An 18,151-nucleotide genomic window follows, 5' to 3' on the forward strand; every position below is an offset into this window, starting at 1 on the left:
AGAACAAGAGCTAGCTAGTGAAAATACTTAGGGTCAGAGATAGAATTTCTTCTAGGAACACCAAGGAATCCAGTAGGGTTTCAGAGTATGTTGGTGCATGTAAGGGTGAGAAGGCTGGAAAGGTAGGGTGTGGGAGAGTGAAACAATTTATGAAGAGTTTTGAATGCCAAACATAGAATTTTATATTCAGTCCCAGAGGTGATGGAGCTCCTGGTGTTTATTGAGTGACCAGGTGACAAGATCAAACCTGAACTTTAGGAACATGGTTTGACAGCTGAATTAAAGATAGATTGGAGTGAGGAGAGACTTGGGGAGGGGAGGGATGTTAGCAATAATGAGAGTTTTTGTTGGTGTGAGGAAAGGGGAGGAGAGATATAGCATGGTAGCACATGGGGATGATGGATCAAGTGAGGGTTTTCTCTTATTTTTTTTTACAATGCGGGAGACATGAGCATGTTTGCAGGCAGTAGGGAGGCAACCAGTAAACAGGGGGAATTTGAAGATAAGTGAGAAAGTAGGGATGATAGAGGGAACAATCTGCAGGACACAGAATGGAATGGAATACTTGTTGTGTGTAGAGGGGTTTACCTTGGCAAGAAGGGCTCCTCTTCATGTGAAGATCAAATGAGTAATGTGCTAGGCACAGTGCCTGGTGCATACTAAATGCTATATAAATGTTAGGTATTGTTATTAGCTGTGACTCATAGTAGACACAGATAATGGCAGATGCCATCTGGGTGATGTGAGATGAGGAGGAATGAGAAGAGGGAGCTTTTGTGGCAAACAGCCTTGCTTTTTTCAATGAAATATGAAGCAAGATTCTCAGCTGAGAGCATAAGGTATTATGGAGCCCTAGGAGGTTTCAGGAGGGATGAAAAGGCTCAGATGACCTGCTGTGGTGAGTGGGTTAACGAGTTAATTAGGAATAAAAACATTGCCTTGCTACAGTGAGGATGCAGTTGAGGGTTAGGGTTAGGGTTCAGGTTCACATTTGTGATGGACCCACCCAGTAGTGTCATGATTTTTCTGTGTCATCCTTCAGCTGTACACGTGTAGCAGCAAATGCAGAGGATGATGAAGTAATCCACTACTGAAGCTTCACAGGACAGGTGAACAAAGAAGACAAAGTGATCCAAGGGAAGAGGACAGTATAGAGTTAGTATAAGGGTGATGGCCTGAGAGAGAACCCAAGGATCAAAGGAATTAGAAGTCAAGGTGTGGACAAAGAACTGGTCTTAGAGTTGCAAGGGAGAGGAAGAGGTGTAATGTTAATAGCTTGTGATTAGATAAGGGAATTTCTGAGGTTATGAGCATGGAACTGGTGGATCTCTAACTTAAGGCATAATCAGGGATATGACCATCTTTCTGTGTGGCTGAGATGGAGTGAAGTAGGAGGTTATGGGAAATGAGTAAGTTTGGGGACTGTGAGTTTAGAGTGTTTGAAGGCAATATCAATACGCATGTTGAAGTCTTCTAGTATATTAGGAGTTGTGGAACCAGACCTGAGGAAAACTCATTGAGGAAAACAGGAGAGTGTTCTAGAGCTTGGGAGACAATGGCTAACAAAGGCAAATGTGGATTGAGCTTCAGAAAAAAGTGACACAGGTAGTATCCTAGTACTTTTACTTCCCATGTCATATTCCCATTTCTTAATTTCCCATTTCTGAATCTTCAAGGGAGAAGGTACTTTGCATGTCCCTTGATTTTACAGATGAGAATCCTGAGTGGTCTATTACTAATCTCTTTTTTAGTACCTTGTAGTTTGGTCCTTAATTGAAAATGTTTCTCTGCGTATTAATGTAGTCCTCTTGCATTTCCCTCTTAGCGTGGATTACTAGAATATCCCCCTCAAATGGAGAATATTCCCCTTTATTGTTGTTTGTTTTTTTTTAAGGTAGAAATGCGAGCAGTGGTAAATTAAAACATAGATTTCATTGAAATATATGTATCTCTTTTTGTATGCTTCTGCATCTTTGGGTAGAATTGATTCCCCCGCTTTTCTGTAGTATCTCATCAAGCCAAGGGCAGCCATCCTCAACTCACAACCCACAGCACCAGAGAAATCAACTTAAGTTCTAGTTTTAAAGTGCTTCAGTCTGTTAGCCAATAAGCAGTTATTAAGCACCTACATTGTACCAGGCATAATGCTAAGCACTGGAGGTAAAAAAGAAGGCAAAAGTCACTCAACTTCAAGGAGCTCACATTTTAATGGGGGTAAACAACACATAAAAAAGAAGCTGAAAAGCAAGAAGATGGGGGTAGAGTACCCAGCTCTGGGGCATGATGAAGTCATGTAGCCTGGTAGGAAATGACTAAGTAGATGCCTTAGGAGCCCTCCAAAGTGGCGATTCTGGGAGGAGATCTCTGATGTCCACTCTCCACCCTTTACAGTTGGAGGGAGAGGAGCCCAGGAGCAGGGGTTACTGAGGATGTGTGAGTTTCAGAGGTGATGCCATCTTACAGATAAATGAGTTTCTGGAGATAATAATGAAGTTTAGAAAAGCATCCAGGTGGTATATGATGAGGTGGTTGCCCTGGGCCCCATCCTTAAATGGAAGAATTGGGAGAATCACTGTGATGTGCATTTTAGGCATGATTTCATATGGTTAGGTTAGATAGATGGATCCTTAAAAACAGTCTTTTCCTTCATGCATACTTTAGTGGCCAGATACGTAAAGATTTTAAAGCACTTATTTTACTTTCAAAACTTTATATTAAGATTTTAGCTATGAATAACAGTAATTATGTGAACACAAATGGTCTTGAATTTTGTTTTATAATTCTTTGGTCATCAAAATATTTTTACCATTTACATTTGACTAGAGTATTTCTATCTCAGGCCTTATACTTCCATTGTGATAAGAGAGATTGTGATAGGAAAGAAAATGGCTCAGATCTCTTGTTGCCACAGTAATAAGAGAAGACTGCCTCTATCACGCTCACTTCGGAGTCAAGATTGGAGAACAAAACCATAGCTCTCTGTTCTGACCAGCTGGCAGGGATCCTTATCTTCCCTCTTCTGATACTTCCCCTCCTGCTTTCTGTAAAATTCCATTTTTCTAAGCTGCTTGCATATTCACACTTTATATAAGATTGCTGAAGCAAATGCTCTTAGGTTCTCTGATTTTTCATACAGGTAAGCCTGCACTCTGAGCATAAATAAAATGTACTGATAACTACCTCTACATACTGGTTTGGTGATTTGTAGCAGTAACTAAATGTGGACCCTTTGGATAATTTTTATCACACCTTCCCAAGAAGCTGAGATGTATTAGTCTTTTTAGGTGGTTTTTCTTTCATAATGTGTGCCAGGAGGCAGTGTTTTAGAACCAGTTGCTTGTCCAGTTGTTCAGTCACATTTTGTCAATGAAAGTCTAAGCATCAGTGCTTGACATCTCTACTTACTATACTTTAATGGTAATTTACTTGGCTTGTTACTGAAAACTATAGTTCTTTTTAAAATTCAAAACCTTAAATGTTTACAAATTTAACTATCAGAGTATCTGTCAAATTGTATGCTTTGGCTATTTAGAAACTATATTTGTGCTTCTCTATTTTTTTATATATATGCCCCAAATTACAAATTACAAATCTTTCATAAAAGTGAACTAAGTAATTTTTTTATCTTTTAATTTTATTTTTGAAGAGTATCTTTACTATAACAGTGTATCACTTTCCTCGATAGATCATTTATTCTTTCTGGATATCTGATTTCCCACTTTGGGCTTCATTATAATTTGATATATGACACAGTGCTTTCTTTAGGAATTACTTGAGCAGTTTCTCTTAATAGCATTGATATAATATTGTTTTCACATGGGAAAGAAGTCCTTTGAAAAGGTTTTTATTTGGTTTGTGTTTAGTAACAGAGGCATGAATATGCAGGATGACCCAAAAAGTCTTAGTGTAGTTTTAAGTTTAAGTTAGCTTAAAGTGGCTTTGCATGTTCCAAAAAATCTGCAACTCATTTTTATTTTCTGAGAACCAGGCAGTCTAACGGATGGTCTCTATTATTCTTAGAGACAGAGCTGCCTGCTTTGCTATTCAGAAGGGATTACAAGCATCTCGTAGTGACATTAAGGTATTTGAGCATAATGACATGGCTCACCTGGAGTGCCTACTAAAAGAACAAGAGATTGAAGACCAGAAGGTATGATTGTTTCAAAGAAAAAAAAGTTTTTGTCACTTCCTAAGAAGCAAAAGTATTTGTTGGATGACACCTTGTCAAGAAAACTTGATCTCTTTCTTCATTTACATACTAGCAACAATTTTCACTTAATAAGCTCTTTAAATATGGACATTGGCTAACCAGGTTGATTTCTAAATGCCATTCTGCTGTTATAATTACATCAGGAATGAATTGGAAAGCTAATTCAGAAAAATTTTAAATTTAAAAAAAAATTTTAAATGAAACAGGCCGAAGTAAAGATATAGCAGGGGTGTGTCTCCTTTTTTTTTTCTTTTGCACTAGGAAAACTATATTATCCTGTGTTTTTACAAAAACTGTGGTTTAGTATAGCAAAGTGCATTATAAATATGGGAATTTAAAAGAGGCTTTTATAGGCTTGACATTCCTATGTTAAAGTATTTTTAAAAAACATCCATGGTTTATACCTTCAAAGGTCTCTTCTGCCTCTAGTCCCTGGAGCCTCCAGTCCACCTCAATTAGAGGTCCATGAGGTATAGGATGGATTTATTAGGCTTTTGTGAACTGGCTTGTGTATCTAAGTATTTTTAAACATTTCGAAGTGAGAAAATACCTACCAGGCACCACATAGTTTGGATATAGAAGTTCATATGTTAAGTTGGAGACTACCATATTGATAAATAAAAATAAAGCAAATGATTAAAACATCTTTGAGAACCCATCAATTTTCATCTGTTTATCACTTCAAACATTTACAGTACTCACTTAGAAAGTATACCTCTCTATTTACTAAGTGTCTTGTAAATTAAAGGTATTAAATTAGTGCCTGATTGAAATACATGGCACTTGTACAGGGCACATCAGGGAGGTTAAAAATATCTAGATTTAAAAAAAAATTCTTCCTATTTTTTAGCTTTCTCATTTTGATATGTATCACTAATGATATTACACCTAGTTTTTCTGTCAAGCATAGTTACATATTTTTCATTTTAAAAATTTTTTATTAAATTTTAACTCTGAATTATTATGTAAAAGCTACATTACTTTTGGAGGAGACAATATTTTCAGCTTGATCTTCCTTTGAAAGTAAATTAAAGTTTATCCAGGTTTTAAATCTACTTTGGACTAAATGTGTTTTCCACTAAAACATTAGTTTTCAAAGGTTGGTTTTAACAAAAACCAACAGTTGCTTTTTATTTTTGTTTTTCCTTTTAATTCACTCCTATCTCCTGGAGGCATTGGTCCTGTAGTCAGAAAGACCTTTTGGGCAAGTCATTTAACCTTCTATTTGCCTTAATCCACTGGAGAAGGAGATGACAAACCACTCCAGTATCCTTGCCAAGAAAACCCCAAGGACAGTAGAGTCCTTGGAGTCATGAAGAGTCAGACATGACTGAACAATAATATCTCCGATAGTATCTCATTAGGAAAACCTCATTTCCCTCTAGTTTTTAATGCCCATATTACTACAGCCACCAAAACAAGTGGTCAGTGATCCTTATCTCTAGTTTCTTCAACATTGTACTAAATCTAAATGGAAAATAGGGAAGAATGGCATTCTGTGTTGCTGTTAGCCTGTGTTTGCTATTTCTCCCTCTACTATGGCTGGCTGCGTGAAGCTGTGTAGCTTTGGTCCCTGGAATATCTCTTCATTTTCTCCCTAAATATCCATTTTGGCAGGTCCTATTTTGTATTGATAGGAAATTTTGAGAAAGGCTGATTTGTCTGGTTCCATAAGGCATTTCTACTTAGTTTTTTCTTTGAAAAACAGAAACCTATAGGTATGGTGGTTTGGGTTTGTTTGTTTTTGCCAGGGTGGGGGGTTATACTTCCTTAATGTTGTACTTTAATGGGGATTGCTCAGCCAAATTTGTAATCTGCAGACATTGTTGTTAAGAAACATTATTCTAGGGGCAGCTAGGTGGCGCAGTGAGTAGAACTGTGGTCCTGGAGTCACGAGGACTTGAGTTCAGAGTCAGCCTCAGACACTTGACATACTTACTAGCTGTGTGACCTTGGATAAGTCACTTAACCCCAATTGCCCTGCCTTCCCGCCCCCCAAAAGAAAATAAAATAAAAAATTTTAAACAAAAGAAACATTGTTCTAAGACAGAGGGTAACAGGCTCTCCTTCGAACTTTGAATATTTAAATATGAGGGAGTACTTGGCATTTTCTTTTCCTTTTATCTGACATGTTTAAATAACTAATTTGCTTTTTGGTTGGTGTTTTGGTTTTTTTTTGGTTTTTTTTTTAAGAATCCTCGTAAGGCACGTGTAACTCGAAGGTTTATTGTAGTAGAAGGATTGTATATGAATACCGGATCTATTTGTCCACTTCCAGAATTGGTAAGTAGCTCCCTTTCTTTCTTGTTATACCAGACTATTAGTTTATCGTACATATCCTTATCTTAGGACCATTTGTAATATATGAACTTCACATTTCCCAAGCTTATGTATATTAATGTACATCTTATAATTCTAATTGGATTATTTCCTCATATTTTTGTGTTAAACAATGAAATTGGTCTGACGTTTACAAAACTCATCAAAAAGCCTAAATGTCATAGAGTTCATAGCCCTTTCAGAGTATCAAAAATACTATTTTTCTTTTAATGTAGTGCCCTTATGTTTCAAAGTGTTCTAGATATATTGCCAAAAAGAAAACAATTTTAACTTGTGGTTCATTCACAACATTTTTAGGTCAAGTTAAAATATAAGTACAAAGCAAGAATTTTTTTGGAGGAAAGCCTTTCATTTGGAGTTCTAGGAGAACATGGCCGGGGAGTCACTGAACATTTTGGGATAAATGTAAGTTGTAATCTCTTTTATGGGGAGATGTTTACTCTAATTAATAACCTTTAAGAGATTTTTTAAAATGCAGAGCTTTGTTCATTGTGGTATTGCTATAAAACGAATAGTCATCTTTTAGCCATCAATCTCTGCATTGCTTCCTCACTACAGAGTTTGAAGATGACATTTAAATATCTTATCTCAGTAGCAGAAGAAGTTGTGATTTGTGCTTTCTTAACCCCATTTCACATATGAGGTTGAAAAGTGAGTTGCCCAAAGTCACACCCCTAGTAATAATATCATAATAATAATAATACACTTATATATTACACTTGAAGTCTTGCAAAGTGCTTAACCTACGTTACCTCATTAGATAAAACAATCCTGTGTAGTTGGAGCTGTTATCTCCATTTTACAAGTGAGGAAATTGAGTTTCACTCAACTAGTAAATGTTTGACTAGGATTAACTTTTAGGTCTTCTTAACTAGGAATTCAGCACTCTTATCTACACACTGTCCCATCTAGTTACTTCTTTAATTTAAAAAAAAATGTATTTATGACTGTAAGAACCAGAGATTTGATTTTTTTTTTAATTTTTCATGATGAAAGTGGAAGGATTTTCTTCTATGCTAATGGAAGCTGGTAGAAACAGGTTTGACTTTTATGGCCGCAGCCCTTGGACTGCATGTATGCCAAGGTTTAAATGACCTGGAAACTGGGCATTGTCTCCTTTCTAGCTACTTCTCAACACAGTTATAGTTAAGAACCATGGGTCCCTGTCCGTTATTCTTTATTAGGCAGTTTAGAAAACATCCTGATTTTAGCAGTCTATATTACCCTCCACTGCTTTGCTTCATCAGTTACTGGGCAGTTTTCTACTAGTGCCATGTCAGCTGTCTGTCTAAAAACTCTATATAAGTTTGGGCCTTGAATGGATTTGGGCCTTGGATTGGCATGTTCATCCACTTTTGAAACGGGATAGGAGAAGCTACCCACCTATTTTTGTTCTCTGTGGGTATCTAGTCTCCTGTGGCTTCTGTCCTTCCTTGTGTGGCAGTGTCACTTTTTGACAACAACTTCCAACCAAGATCATACTCTTCAGTGGTTTAAATGTTAGCACCATCAGCAAAGGAGTCAAGTAAAACATCTCTCAAGTGCCCTTTGTATCATGCTCAAGTCAAATCAACAAGATTTTATTAAGGCCTACTATTTACTAGGCTCTAAGGGCAGTAGATACAAAAAAAAGAAAAATTAGTCCCTGCCTCTCAAGGAGTTTGCATTCTAATTGGGAAGGCAATATATAAAAAACTCTGTTACATAAAAATTTCATATTGTGTTATATATCATACCATATTACAGGATGAATTGGAGGTGATCTCAGACAGTAGCCACTAGAATTAAGGAGGACTGGAAAAGACTTCTTTTAGAATGTTGGATTTTAGGTGAGACCCAGAGGAAGTCAGAAAAGCCAGGAGACTGCAAAAGAAGCAAGAGCATTCTGGGCATGTGAAGCAGCCAGCGAAAATGTGTGGAGATGTGAGATATGATGTATCTTGTACAGGGAACAGCAAGGAGGCTAGTGTCACGGGTAACAGTAAATGGAAGGGAAAAAGGTTTAAGAAAATTGAAAAGGTAGGAAGGGACTAGGTTATGAAGGTCTTTAAAAGCCAATCAGAGAATTTTATATATTTGATGCTGAGGGATAATAAGAAAAATTTTAAAACTAAAAGACCAAATAAAATCTTGCAGAATTCTTTTTAAAAAAATCACACTAGAAAATTAAGTTGTAATTAGAAGACATTAAAACAAATAAGAAAATGACCAATACAAAAAAGATGTTAGAAAACCTCATAAAATCACTGGAAGTGAACAATAGCAGACTTAGCAAAGTAGAAATGAATTTACACAAAGAATTTCAGAACAGCTGGAAATAGAGCTTCAACAAAATCTGTGAGTCATGTAAACTACTACAATTTAATAAGCAGAGGGGTAACATGGTCAGATTTGCACTTTAAGAAGATTGCTTTGATAGCTGAGTGGAGGATAGATTGGGAAAAGGCTTGAGGCAGGGAGAGCAACCGACAGGTTATTGCAATATTCCAGGCTGTGAGGTGATGAGGGCCTCCACTGATGGCGGCAACACTTTCTTAGTATCACTAGAATGGGCAGTGTCTAACACTTAAAGCTGAAGTCTTATAATCACTTTTGGAATAAGAAAATAAAATCAGTATAGCTAGAGAACAATGAAAATGTATAGTAATTACTGAAAAGATTATACAGTATTCACTAAGGCTACAGAAGTGATGGAAAGTAAAATTCAAGTTAGAATAGAAGTCATATTCAAATTAACTGTCATTTATTAAACACCTAAAATATACCAGGTACTTGCTAGGTGCTGAGGGTGCAAATAAAAAAAGCAGCCCCTCTCCTCAAGGAGCTTACATCATATGAATCTTTTTTGAAAACTAACATCTCCAAAATAAATTAGATACTTTAACAAATACTTTTCCAAGGGAGTTTCAAGGTAAGTAACAGAAAAATTGAATATTTGGGACAATGAACAGACTGTTGACTTTTATGGATAATGTGGCAAAAGAAAATTAAGTCACCTGCAATACCGGGTGGCTAGATGTCTCAGTGGATAGAGCACTGGGCCAGGAGTCAGGACTCATATAACTGTCATGTATAACTTCGCATTGAATTAATTTATGCTCTAGTCAAGTCGTGGAGAAGAATTTTGACCAATGGAATGAATCATGAGAAAGATCAAAGTTTGAATCTGACCTGAGACACTTCCTAACTGTGTGACCCTGAGCAAGTCATTTAACCACTTGTTTGCCTTAATCCACTGGAGAAAAAGGCAAACCACTCCAGTATCCTTGCCAAGAAAACCCCATGTACAGTATGATTGGACATGACTGAATGAATGAACCACAGATGGCAAGAAAAATGTTAAAAGAAACTATGCTTCAATCTGCCCTCTGAGTTCACCAGTTTTCTCTCTGGAGGTAGATAGCGTTTTTCATCATGAGTCTCGGAATTGCCCTGGATCGTTTTGTTTGATTTGTTACTGTGTACAGTGTTCCTAGTTCTGCTCATTTCACTTTTCATAAGTTCATATAAGTCTTCCCATGTTTTTCTGAAACTTTGCACTTCACCATTTCTTACAATGCAATAGCACTCTATCACAATCATTTATCACAGCTTTTTCAGCCATTCTTCAGTTGATGGACATCCTCTCCTGGGAAGAGCTCTCCATTCTCCATTCAGAGAGGACCCGGGGAGAGGTGTAGGTATCAGGGCTGATGTGAATAGGATACTAAAGTTCCTAGGGACATGATGGCTTGGCTTGGGGTTTTTTCCTCAACCCTGTCTGTCTCCCAGTCATTTCACAGTCCTCGACTAGAGACATCCTTCCCTGTATGTGGCCCTGCTATGTCTCAAATGAAGGATGTAAAATGCACTGGTAGCAGGCCTCCTGCAAGACCCCCTTACTGGTTATGCTGCCTAGAAGCTTTGCTGATCCCATCTCTTGCATAGTGCTACCTGCGTATTTTGCGTCTTCTTGTCCCACTCTGATGGAGGCTCCCTATGCATTGTGCTCACCCTGTTTCCTGCCGTGATTTCCATTCAGGACTCCTGAGCACTCTTCTGGCCTTTCTCCTATAGTTTTCCAGGCACCACAGTGTCATGCCTCTGTCTCTTCCAGTTGTTTCTACTCACCATGTCCACAGACTTCTGGAAGTCTTATGTAGTCCTGAATTAGAAAAGGAGACTGTTTGTCCTTGATTTTCTTTATCATTATTCCTTAAAGTTCATTTTTAGAACTTTGTTGTGTTTTTATGAAAGGTGGCCTCCTTTCAGATCTTTCACATTGATATTATATGGCTCTAATCCATCTTCCCAGGCAGCTTACACATCGTTTCACTTCTTGTGGAACATACATATTTCCTCTCTGCCTTCGCACCAGTGCACACTGTCTCCCCATTACCCTCTGTCCTTGCTTACACCTCTCAGAATCCCCAGTTCCCTACAGGACTTAGCCAAAATGTTGCCTTTTCAAGAGGCCTTTCCCCATTCTCTCTTATGTGATTTTCTCCTCCACCCTCCCCCTACACTCAGTCACTTGTTTCTGTTTTGTGTATATATTGAATTTATTTAGGTGAACACTTCCTGTTCTCCTAATGTAATGTGAACTCCTTTTGAGACCAGAGACCATTTTACTTTTGTGTGTTCTATCATCAATGTGTAGCATATAGTAGTTGCTTAAAAAATGATCATTGATTTGATTTTTTAATTTCTTCCTATTCTTTTACTCTAGTCTTTGAAATCCTTGCTAAAATTCAGATTTTTCTGATTATTATGAATGGTAAAGATTGGATGGTTACCTCTTTCCAAGGCTCCAGATATTTCTATTTCAACAGCTTGTTTTTTTATTGGTCAGCATCAATTATAGAATTGCATTTTGCTTTATTGGTTCCTCCACTTCTCAAGGGTGACATTATCATGTAAGCAAATTAAGAATTTATTAGCTGCTCTGCTTTTAAAAAAATTAAAATAATGTTTTTTTTTCTTAAAAAGATTCTTGAGTGGCTGAAGTTTACTAGCTTTGTGATCTTCTAGAATCACCAAATTCATCCTCCCTGCCAGCTTCTAGAAATCATCATACATGATGATTAGTTACAGTTCTACTAGTATCTCATAAGTTTCTTCCTTTATTGTTTCTCACCCAGATATTTCCTATATTCTCCCCACTTTCCTACTCAAGTCTAATTCATAAATTTTTCCACCAGGGTGTATATCTTTTGGACACGTTTGTGACTCAGTTGCCTCTTTCAGCTAATCTGTGTTTTTTGAATTATGTTACCATTTGATTGCCATAGTGTTTTCATTGAAAAGCAGCACAGTGGAAAGAGGACTAACCTCAGAGTTGCAAGGCTGGATTTGCTTCCTGACTTCAGTTACATGTGTGACTATGGCAAATAATTTTAACCCCCTTGCCCCCCTTAGTCTCAGTTTCCTTGTCTGTAGAAAAAGGAGAAAAATTGTGAATGGATAATGTCTTGGTCTGTAGCAGTCATTGAACATTTTTTTTAATCAAATACTTGTACTACCCACAATATAAATGTGAATTTTTGTGGATTAGAGCTCACTAAGCCCAGTTATATTTAGAGCCCTTGATGGTTTATTATTTTGAATTTACTTACAAACACTTTAAATTTAGTTTAAAATTAATTTTACTTAAATCATTCCTTGAAATAACAATATTAAATACTATTGCTTACTTGTATAATTTAATACAATTGATGAAACTCTCCGTTGTTTTACATTTCGTGTATATATATATATACACACATATACATGTATATGTATATACATATATATCCTAGTAATGTTGAAGGATTGTTTTCCTGGAATTTTATTGGTAGGTTTTAGGACTCTTCTTTTATTAGAATGGTATTGTCTAAACATGCAAATGATTAGTACTGAGATTCTTCCTTTTTATATCTGTCTTAATAATGTTGAACAAATGATATAGGTCATTTTTTGAGGGTTTTTTTTCTTTTAAAGAAATGTTCTCTGACTGTTGTTACAGATTGATGACATTGATCTCATCAGTGCTAACATGGAGAATTCCCTAGCTTCTATTGGAGGATTTTGCTGTGGCAGATCTTTTGTAATTGACCATCAGGTATGCTTATTCTTGTGTTGTAAATAATTTTTCTCAGAAAATATAAGATGATTGACAATGTTTGTCTGAAATTTTAAATTCTTAATACAGTTCACTGCATACTTCTTATTTTCTGTTATTCTTGAAATCGTGGTGCTAAGAATGAATTGGTGGAGAAGAATAGTAGTGGAAATTCAGAATGAGTTACAGAATGCCTGAATTAGAATCAAAGCTATAGGAATAGAAGAAAGAAGGAATTTCATAGAATCACTAAAGGATTCTACCTTTAGAGCTTAAAAGGTATCTTAGAGATCATCTGCCTTCCTTATTTTATAAATGAGAAAACTAAACCTTAGAGGAAGTGCCAGAGGTGGGATTAAACCCTAGTCCTCCAATATCAAACCCAGATTTTTTTCTATTAAACCACACAACCTTCTGTATTTGAAAGAATTTAAAGTCATACTCTGTTGCCTCATCTTGATAGGAAGGTGCCTCTGGGTTCTTGAAGGTTATTGCAAATTCTGAAAGTTTTTGTGATAATGGCTTTGAGTATGATCGTAGCCCAGTGGTGGGATTCAAATAAATTAACAACCGTTCTCTGCCCTAATGACCATTGAGTGAATTTTGGTGAGTGAGTGTGTGTGTTTGTATAAATACGTATTGTCTGTGAATGCGTGTCAGCTTCTGTGTGTGTGTAAATGTGTATGAGTGTGTAAGTGAACATATACAAATGTATATGACTGTGTGTGACTGTGTATTTGTGAGTGTGTATGAATGAATGTTGGTGAATGTGTACATGTGTGTGAGAGAGTGTGTTTCTGATAAGGCACTGGACCAGCTCAGAAAAATTGTCTTGTGTTGGGTTGTATACATGGGGTTGTTGTACCCATGGACTCACAGCCCAACTTTTCCCAACACCATCCTGAGACCTGGAGACATCAGGATGAAGGTGAGCTCAGGGCCAGGGAAAAAGTCTGCACTGAAAGGCCAAGTCTGAGGCACCAAGGACAATCTGACTTTTTAGCACATCTCCCCTTGCCCCCCACAGAACACTCCCTCTGAGCCCTTGGCATTCTTGATTTACATGACATGAGGGTGCCTCAGTCATCAGGATCAGTTGGGGCCAGCCCTAGTCAGGGCTCAGACCTAGGGAGAAAGATGCAGGCTGATTACAAGAAGGGGAGAGAGGGTGCTGGCAGAGGGAGCAGGTAAGGGCTGGTGTGTAAGGGCCAGAGGGTGACGATGGCTGGTGAGGGGGGGCGCCATCGGAGGCCATGTGTTGACTGGTTTCCACCATCAGTTCCTTCTGCCTCCTCATGCTAAGTGCAGTAGGAGTGGCAAGCAGGCAGGAGGCAGAAGGCTCTGGAGGAAGCCCAAAGTAACTGCCTGCTTTTTCTCACCTTTACACTAAGAGATGTGATCCCAGCCCTCTAGCTGTGCTGGTAGCCCCTGGAGACTCAGCTTGGCGCTTGGCCGGTGATTCATTCAGAAGCAATTGGAGAGGGAGGGAGCAGGGGAGGGTGGAGGGTCTAAGCCCATCAAGCCTCTGCTGTTGCTATCACCCCCCTGCATCCCCTTGTGTCAGCTGTGGCAGCTTCTGCTGGGGGTGTAGCCAGACCTTCCATCCTGAGCCCAGCTTGCCCCTTCCCTTCCTCTTTCCATCTCATGCTGGCACCTGATTACTGCATTCCCACTTTCCCCAGTGCCTCTGTTCTGGATCTGGATCCCAGACCAGTTCACAGCACCATGGGGGGGGGGGGGCGGGAAGGGAAGTGGGGAATATATATTCGTGATTTCCACATTGGGTGGCTGCCCAGGCACCCAGTAGCATATAATACACCCACCTTACAGAGAACCCTGATTACAAGTGCCATTTTAACGACCAGTTCGCGGAACTCAACATAGAATTAGGTAATGGTTCTGCCGAACCAGTGCAAACCGGCTGAATCCCACCACTGGTCTTAGCTATAAAATGTGTTTTGTTTTTTGAGGACCAGCCTAGCTAAGTACAAAAAAGCTGATCACCAGTTGGCTAGCCACTTAATGATGGATTCTTTGGCCATGAAATGAAGAAAAAATACAGAATACCTCTTGTGTAGCCCCTCTCTTCTTCTGTAGTATTGGCAAGACTGTGGAAATGAAGGTGGAAGATGCTAACAATCACAAAATTTTTAGACAGTGTATAAACATTAATTTAACTGTCAGTACTCTTACAAACTTTGTCTGGTAACAAGCAAATATTCTTATGCTAGAAGTACTGAGTCATATCACCTTTGATGTCCTAGCTGTAAATGAAACCAAAAGAAAAAATGAAGTTATAACTCAATGAAATGATGTTATAAGACAAATAAAGGAGTTGGCAAAATTATTTTTTTAAATAGGTCCAAAGTCAACAATAAACATTGTTTTATGGAAGGGTACTTAGTCATCTTCTATTACAGTGCTTATGATAAACATTTCCAAAAAAGACATAAAACATAAAAATAATTACAGCTTATTATCACTGTAATGGTTAGGAGATAACTACCTACCTGTGTGGGAGTCATTTCATAATCAGCTGTCTCTGTAGTCAGACCATTGTCTCATTAAGCAAATGTCAAAGTAAATACCAAATTGGAAAAAATAAGAGAACATGACATTCATTTAAGACCACTCACTTGTAACCTGTTGAAAAAAGCAAGTTGAACTGAAAATGGAAAATGGATAAAAGGACAAACATTAACATGGACCATCAGCAATTCCTATGGAAATTTATTTAACTTTTATAAATCATTTGCCACAAAAAGAAGACCAAAAGCACATTAGAAATTGCCTCAGTGGGGCAGCTAGGTGGCGCAGTGAGTAGAGCACTGGCCCTGGAGTCAGGAGGACCTGAGTTCAAATCCAGTCTCAGACACTTGACATGTGTACTAGCTGTGTGACCTTGGGCAAGTTACTTAACCCCAATTGCCTTGCCAAAAAAAAAAAAATCCATAAAAAAAAAACAAACAAAAGAAATCACCTCAGTCAATAGTTGGTCTCCTGGCTAGATAGAGTGAGATGGCAATCAAGGGCAACAGTAATCTAGAATATAAATTCATTCATAAAATCTGACAGAGAAGAGGAAATATTAGAAATTATGAGCAGTACTGTATCATAAAGTGTTAAGCAATAAAGGAAACAAATTTTGTAGAAATCTTGGTGAGATAAGCCAGAGTATTCCAAAGTATGAAATTGGAAGGAAAATAATAACTTACAAAATAGAAAAGATTTCTATAAAAATTCTTCCCCCCGCTCCTGCATTGACGACAGAGAAGCTACTAAATTAGGACTTTAATATCACATGTGCTACATGAGCACATAGAAATGCAACTAAGGAAAACAAAGATAAGGAACAGCTAGACCAGACCAAGAATATGCAGTATTTGTTCTGCAAGCAACAAAATTTTGAGATATTGAGGAATCAGTTTTCAAAGTATCTGAAAGGGGAATACCAGAAGCTTGAAGAAAAGTTGTGGACACTATTACTATTGAAAGAAGACAATCAAAAAGTATCACTAAGTGCAAAACCTAGGTCTACTTTTTCAGGTCCGCCAAATTGTTATGAGAATATTCTACCCCTGGATCGAAGGCCTCCTTAATGAAGGTTTGAGAAGGGAAGAGAAAGGTTTTTGCAAAAAATACTCTATTACGTCTTTAAATTCACACAGTTGACTAACAGGTACAGAGAATATAAGATTTCACGTTTTATTTTTACTATTAAAAAATTGACTTGAGCAAAGTGTCACCATAAAGGTTCTCCTCCAACAAGATAGCACCTAAGAAAGCATTTCCCTGAAACAAAGGCCCATTTTTAATATCGTTATTCTTCTAGTAATTCTGATTGTTTGCAAGTCATGAAATGCTATACTTCCAAATGAATTAAAGTCATCAGTCACCCACATCACCAGTTATCTATTGGATGTGTCCAACTATATTTTCATAGACATTTCAAATTTAACACATCTGAAACTGAACTTATATTTTCCCCAAAACTTACTCTTCTGCCAAACTTGCCTATTTCTGTGGAGGGTACTACAATCCATCCAGTTACCCAAGTTTACACCTTAGTATGGTACTTGACTACTCACTTTCTGTTATCTCAAATATTCATTTAGTTGCCAAAACTTGTTATTTCTGCCTCTACAATATCTTTTACATCTATTATTTCCTGTCTTCATACATAGCCACTACCCTAGTTCAGTACCTTACCTCTTCTCTACTCCACTGTACCTTTCATACAGCTAGAAAAACTTGAACTTTATTAATAGCTCCCCCCCAACTAGACAACTGGGAGAACATTAACTGCTAATCCCAGCTAAATAAAATTCTTATGACAGTCTGCACATATGTTGGGAGCAAATTGAATAAGCTTATATTAGTAAGGAACAGTTAGGTTTTGGCAAGTGTTATTCCATAGTAAACAGTCTCTGTCATCATCTAATTGAAAGTTGTAGAGAAAAAAGATAGCACCATGCTTTTTTGTTTGTTAGCTGTTTTTAAAAGTGCTTTTGATTCAGTAGAGCAGAAAGCTACTTTAAAGGCTCTCCTCCACAAAGGCAGCTCCCATGCATACCTCAGAATTACCATATTTCACCACATAATCGTGGCTACCACATAGTGGTAGCACTTTGTTTTTTGTTGTTTTTTTTTTTTAGTCTAAACATTGATTTATAACTTTTTGTTGTGTAATCATCACTTGGGGGTAATTTTGTTCATCACTCCACTTAAAAGGTAAACAGAGCATCAGTGGCATATAATACACATTTATCTGTCTTGCATTGCAAGCCCCACACCTAGACCTCTCAGTGCACGTGAGTGGTCAGTATATTTCCAAAAGCTAATTTGTGTAGTTTGTTTAGAGGATACTAACAGTATCGTCGCTCAACCCAGTGAAGAGCAATAGGCTTAAGGGGAACGGGCAGGGAGGCAAAGCTGCCAGGAGTAAGTCATGTGATATGGTAAGACTTGCATCTTCCCATTTTTAACTTATATTCACAAGTATTCCATGCATCCTAATCTTGCACCAAAGACAGTTTAGTAATCAGTGATTTTTAAGTAATACCTGCACGGTTTTTAAAAAATGTTTTCACATAATGGTCGCACCCCACTTTTTTACAAAAATTTGGCATAAAATCTGCAACAACTATGCGGTGAAATACATATGCAAAATTCCTCAGAAGACATAAGATCATTAACATTAGGCAAGACGTAAAGCAGGTAGATGTATTTTCACCAAAGGTGTTCACTATTATCGTATGGAAGGGATTAGTGCCCTAGAACATTACAGAACTTTTTGGATGGGGAAAAAAAAGGAATTCTTGGATGAAATCTGTAAACACTGAAAAGAACTTGGCCTAACTCTCCATACAGTAAAAAAAAAAAAAAAATAAGAGTCTTGGGGGCAGCTAGGTGGCACAGTAAGTAGAGTACTGGCCCTGGAAGTCAGGAGGGCCTGAGTTCAAATATGGCCTCAGACACTTGACACTTAACAAGACGAATGACCTTGGGCAAGTCACTTAACC

General features: G+C 37.6%; 1 protein-coding gene across 1 annotated transcript in view; it reads left to right on the forward strand.

Annotated features, from left to right (window-relative positions):
- SPTLC1 (serine palmitoyltransferase long chain base subunit 1) overlaps window positions 1–18,151 on the forward strand; it is a 124,568-nt gene that overhangs the window by 71,812 nt on the left and 34,605 nt on the right. Inside the window, exons 7-10 of the mRNA XM_036739000.1 lie at window positions 4,021–4,150; window positions 6,404–6,493; window positions 6,848–6,955; window positions 12,534–12,629. Of these exons, the coding sequence (XP_036594895.1) occupies window positions 4,021–4,150; window positions 6,404–6,493; window positions 6,848–6,955; window positions 12,534–12,629 (424 nt within the window). The remainder of the gene's footprint in view (window positions 1–4,020; window positions 4,151–6,403; window positions 6,494–6,847; window positions 6,956–12,533; window positions 12,630–18,151) is intronic.

The sequence above is a fragment of the Trichosurus vulpecula genome, chromosome 9 (genome assembly GCF_011100635.1).
Source record: "Trichosurus vulpecula isolate mTriVul1 chromosome 9, mTriVul1.pri, whole genome shotgun sequence".
NCBI lineage: Eukaryota > Metazoa > Chordata > Mammalia > Diprotodontia > Phalangeridae > Trichosurus > Trichosurus vulpecula.